General features: G+C 41.4%; 1 protein-coding gene across 1 annotated transcript in view; it reads right to left on the reverse strand.

Moving 5' to 3' along the window:
- Positions 1–2,896, reverse strand: part of HAO1 (hydroxyacid oxidase 1) — a 48,145-nt gene extending 45,249 nt beyond the window's left edge. Inside the window, exon 1 of the mRNA XM_055302828.1 lies at positions 2,705–2,896. Within this exon, the coding sequence (XP_055158803.1) occupies positions 2,705–2,841 (137 nt within the window). The 5' untranslated portion in view covers positions 2,842–2,896. The remainder of the gene's footprint in view (positions 1–2,704) is intronic.
- Between the last annotated feature and the right edge of the window lie 3,104 nt (positions 2,897–6,000).

Genomic DNA, 6,000 nt, shown 5'->3' on the forward strand with positions numbered 1-6,000 from the left:
GTGTTTATAATAGGAAATCATGCTCTTCGGTGTGGTTCCATCCATTTGACTTTATTTGTCCTTTGGTATTCTATTTTATTTTGGCCACAGTAACATCAGAGTCCCAAGCCATACCCCAGAAATGTTTATAAGCAACTGCGAGTTCACCTAAGTGAGCCATGTCCCTAGAACTTCAAACTGTGGTTGTCAGAGCTGAGTGTAGAGAGATAATAGATAGCTGTCACTGTGAATGACCTTTTGTTGTGCTTGTGGGAGGAGGAGGTGTATCAATTTCGTAAATGTCTTTAAAATGCCCTGACACTGTGTCACAACAGGTTATCTGAGGTTTGGTTGTTTTGCAGTCTTCATTTGAATCAGAATGAAAGAGTTCAGATTGATTGGCTTCATCCCATCAACCCAACACCACTGGGACCCTGGCAAAAAATCTGTTCTTAGTTCCACGTGATCGACTCAATGACAGAAGGTGAGGAATGAAGGGTCGCCCAGCAAGTTACCCAACAAAAGAGAAATTGAAGTGTTAGATAGGCGATGGGCCCTGACATTTGTTGCAATATAAAAACTCCTCCCATAGTTGATAATAGCATCAGCCAAACTCCAGAGAAAGTTGATTAAATGCACATTTTTTTTCCCTTTTGAACTGAACAAAAGAGAAAGATCAAGTATCATGGAAAGGATGGCATTGCAAGCTCATTCTCATTATCTATGCTCTGTCTTGAAGGTACTTGGTGCATGCAGAGGCTGAGAATAGTCACTAGAGTACCATGTGATCCACACAAGCATGAGGCACTCTTCCCATCTACAAGTTGGAAGTCAACACTGTCTTCTATGTCTCACAAAGTTTCTAGAATTTCCAGGGTTGCCGAGGTGTCTGCATTTGCTGTACCCCTTTGCTCCCTCTTTAAGGTCTCAACTGGACCAGTTATTCGGGGTACATTTTGCATCCGTTCAAACCACCAGCATTATGGAGGTCAAAGATTGATGTCCATCCATTGGAATGTAAGCTCCCATGAATAGGAACTTTGTCTGTCTGGTTCATTGCTCTATCTTCAGCATGTAGGACAGAGTTGAGCCCACAGAGATTCGAAATAAGTGTGAGATAATGGATTAAGTAGCATGAGGTGAAGGGGGCTAAAGGGTGGGTCAGGAAATAGGAGGTGATCTGAGCTTTATGACCTGAGAAATTCTGAGACACCAGCCTGTCAAGGGCCTGATAGTTCCCTATTTGGGTTAAAGTGCTCTTTTCAGGAGACTACTGAGAGGTAAGCTGCATTACCTGATGAATAGAATTGCTATGGGCCTACGGAAAGACATCTTCCAGGAGCAGAAGCCTTTGAAGAGGCCCAAAATGCTAAATAAGTGAAAAAGATCATACAGAATTTTAAGACCCATTCTTAACCAACATTTCCTTTACAACTTTTCTACATTTGTGAAGCTCGTGTAGGTTCCAGGAAAGATCTGAGCCAAAGTCAAGGCTTACAGAAGTTTGGGGTAGGTCCCATCTTTCACCCCATTCTCAGATTCCTGGGGATACATCAGTGCTGCTTACCAGGAACCACCTTGGTCAGAATAATCTCATCTCTCCTAATTCATACAGAGAAATGTGATTTTTGAGAGATTTCTCTCTACGCTGAGGAAGCCTAGAAGGAAGGTAGAGTCTTTCCTCGGATTTCCTCCTCCTCCTCCTCCTCCTCCTCCTCCTCCTCCTCCTTTTCTCCTCCTCCTCCTCCTCCTCCTTCTTCTTCTTTCTTCTTCTTCTTCTTCTTCTTCTTCTTCTTCTTCTTCTTCTTCTTCTTCTTTTCTTCTTCTTCTTTTTCTTCTTCTTCTTCTTCTTCTTCTTCTTCTTCTTCTTCTTCTTCTTCTTCTTCTTCTTCTTCTTCTTCTAGATTTACCACCATCAATGAACACCCACAATATTCACTGACTTTACAGAAGGCTAGAATGTAAGATGGATGAGCCTGAAAAGTATAGTGGGATCGAGGGCTCTCCACCCCTACTCCAGCAAATAAACCATTCTGTAACTGCTGAGAGAAAAACACTCCTTGAAAGTTATTTTGTTCCTTGCATTTACAAGGAACAAAACAGAAAACATAAACCATGACACCCACCATGTTGTGCTTTGAAATATGAAACTAATTTGGGAATAGAGATAGGCGAAGCACTCTGGATGAGGGATGAAATAGCCAAGTTGAAAGATTAATGCCATAGAGACAAATTGAAATCTAAAGTGAAAGTTCAGACAACAGTAATCAAACTGAGTGATAACGGAAAGCCAGCAGGATGGGAATATTTGAGGCAACAATCCGATCTGGTTCAACCAGATAAGATGGCTATCTTGCACTTAATGCTGTTTCCTGCACTATGAGCGATGACCCTCCCTGTCATACCCAGAGAAAAAGAAAAGAGAGTCATCGGAATGCATCACCATTTTTATACACAGTTAAATTAAATATCCACGGAATTTCGTGTGAGGAAAATTAGTGTTGGTTTTTTCAGTCAGTTGTCTGAGATTCCCAGCCTTGGGATATTTTTAAACAATTTAATAGGCTAAGACTTCTCATGGCCCCAAGAGTTTTTGCCTCTCTACAAGGCATCTATCTAGACAAATAATTTCACATCATTAACATTAAAACTTGGAGATCTTATTTTGGTAGGATATTTTCATGTAATTTTAAAACACGATTTAACAAGAAGTAAATTTTCTTACCTGGAAAATGCTGCAATATTATCAGCCAGTGTTTCCTGATCATTTGCCCCGGACCTGTAATAGTCATAGATGGACTTCTGAAGTACTGATTTTGCATTTTGTTCATAATCACTGATACAAACTAACCGCGTAAACATTTTCACACGTTATTGCGACCCCAGGTTTGGGTTTTTTTTTTTTCCTGTTCATAGCCTTCTACATTTTGATAATTCCACTAGCTGTCAATTATTAATAGACTTTTTCCAAAGTTCAGATTTACTTCTCTGTTGCTTACATTAAGTGAGTAAATATATGCTTAGATTTTGCAATTTCACTTGCAGTCGTCTGCCAAAGAACAGCAACACCTAAGCTATGAGAAGTTGGGGTTGAGGAGGCAGTTGAAGCAGATTAGTTGTCGCATCAAAAATTAAGGACCTAGAGAAGTACTTGCATGAATCCACACTTGGCTTGGTTCTGGCTAAGGCTGCTTGTTCCACACGGTATGTGCGTTTGCTCTTTGCTTGGAACCCAGAACAGGCTGGGCTGCCCATTCATTTTTCTTCCACATTCACCATGAGCATATCATTTGACAAAGGGCTTATGGAACGAACAGGGCATCCAGTAAAAACAGGCCCTCTATATAATATGAAATCCAGCTGATGATAAACATTTGGCTTTAACAAGGAACATTAAGCCTAAATTTACAGCCTATTCATAAGGAGCCCTGTCTCACTCTGGGAAGGATATAGGGAGGTGCCATTCTAAAGATCTTGTGGTCTCAATCGAAAATTTCACTCAATAATGGAACATTTGGGGAAGACTTGTACTATTAAGATATGATTCACAAAGCAGTGGCTTTGACATTGGGTTTCAATCTAGAAGCCTCCTCCACTTTAAGATGCTCTCCAGCCATTCAACACCTGAATTCCAACTGCCTACCTCTGCTCAAGAATGTTCTCTTCAACTTGGATTCTGCTTTTCCAACCACTTGGCATACCACAGTGCTAAGGAGTCAATGCTCTAGGAGACAGCCCTCCACCAAGTCCTCAACCAAAGACTCAAGGGAGTCAGTGTATAAGAACCCTAAGTCCCCGCCCCCTCGGTGATCAGCTCCTTGGTGTCTTGTTCTTTGTTGCTGCCTTGGGTTGCCCACAGTATTAGCTGGTTGATAACTCACCCTGTGGGTTGGCTGCCTTCCCTTCCAATCTCACTTTCCTACCCCCTTAACTTAATCAAAAGGCTTTAAGCTGTCAAGAATGGCATTGAATTAAACATAGGTTTATTTCAAAAGTTCACAAATGCTTACTTTTTTGCATCAGTGCGTTCATAGGTAAAATGACATTAAAGTTGCTATTGGAATGTAAATGTCTGTTAATGTGATGAAGGAGTCCTAAAAGAAACAACTCAGTTTTACAGTCACCGAAATCACTGAGAAAGTTTATCTAAGGAATCTTTTTTTAAATAATAAATTTATTTTTTATTGGTGTTCAATTTACCAACATACAGAATAACACCCAGTGCTCATCCTGTCAGGTGCCCCCCTCAGTGCCCGCCACCCAGTCACCCCACCCCCTGCCCTCCTCCCCTTCCACCACCCCTAGTTCGTTTCCCAGAGTTAGGAGTCTTTATGTTCTGTCTCCCTTTCTGATATTTCCCACACATTTCTTCTCCGTTCCCTTATATTCCCTTTCACTAAAGGATACAGTCAACAAAACTAAAAGACAACCTACAAAATGGGAGAAGATATTTGCAAATGACGTATCAGATAAAGGGCTAGTTTCCAAGATCTATAAAGAACTTATTAAACTCAACAGCAAAGAAACAAACAATCCAATCATGAAATGGGCAAAAGACATGAACAGAAATCTCACAAAGGAAGATATAGACGTGGCCAACAAGCACATGAGAATATCTAAGGAATCTTAATTCTGCTGAGAACGAATTCAAAATCTGCAGATTAAATGACATTTTCATTTGCAACTTTAATAACTGTTAAAACTGTAAGCACCTTACAACTAATGTAATTCTAGTGCAGAGACAACTTAATATTCTTGAATGAACCTTAATCAAGCCAAGTTCTGATAAAACTAAGGAAGGTAAGGCCCAGTGTTTCTCAGAGTGTGGCCCTGGACCAGCAGGACCAGCAGCAGCAGCCTCACCTGGGAACTTGTTAGAAATGCAAATTCTCAGGCCCCATCCCATGCAGAATCAGAAATTTTATAACTCTTGTACCATAGCAAGCCTTCCAAGCGACTCTGTTGCACAATATTGTGTGAGAACCACTGCTTTGGCAAGATGGAGAAGAAAGGAAGATTTTGTTTTTAAAGGCTTAAATAATGGGATCCCTGGGTGGCGCAGCGGTTTGGCGCCTGCCTTTGGCCCAGGGCGCGATCCTGGAGACCCGGGATCGAATCCCACGTCGGGCTCCTGGTGCATGGAGCCTGCTTCTCCCTCTGCCTGTGTCTCTGCCTCTCTCTCTCTCTGTATGACTATCGTAAATAAATAAAATAAAAAAAAAATAAAGGCTTAAATAAAAACAACAACAAAAAAATCCACTCTGGTTGTGTACAATGGCAACCCAACATCATCTTCATGAATCAACGCGAGTCCCCACTTTGCTTAATTAATCTCCTGGTGGAAAGAACTAAAAGAAGTGGCTGAGCTTAGCAAGCTTTCGTTAATTTGTGATAATTACATTGTTTCAATACCTCACATTTTTTTCAGAGATGTACACTCCTCTCTAGGCCTCTGTGAAGTGAGATGCTGAAGGTGGAAGGTGACAACACAAGTTCAGGCCTTGCTCAAGCTGTGACAGGCTGCACTTGCCCACCTGACCCCAACAAACTGCTCCCCCCACCAGTCTGGGATCAGAACTGTAAATGCCAATGCATTGGCACCAGCTGGATTTGAGCACTCTCTTTCACAGTGGCCAAAGGATCAGGATTTTTTTTTTCTTGTACTAGACTCAATAAAATCTTAATTCACTTCCAGCCCTTCCTAATATTCCACTAAAATGTGCAGCAGAATCATCCCTCACCATCTCCACGCTTGGATATTTTCCAAACCATGGGGAACTCTTCTGTCTTCACTTCAAGGACTACTCAATCATCATCTGTAAGAGAACTCTACATCCTCAACTGGGTCTTCATTCTCCTTTATCTTAAAGTGTGATTTCGAGGATTGCTTGGAGAATGTCTTATTTCCTGTTCTTTTTAGAGGCTTTTCATCTTCCCTGAGGTATAGAGTTGGTGAAACCTTGGTCACTCCACTGTTTCCAGGCACCAGGAGGAGCCATGTTTATAGTGTCACAGGCATCA

The sequence above is a fragment of the Nyctereutes procyonoides genome, unplaced genomic scaffold (genome assembly GCF_905146905.1).
Source record: "Nyctereutes procyonoides isolate TBG_1078 unplaced genomic scaffold, NYPRO_anot_genome, whole genome shotgun sequence".
NCBI classification, from domain to species: Eukaryota; Metazoa; Chordata; class Mammalia; order Carnivora; family Canidae; genus Nyctereutes; species Nyctereutes procyonoides.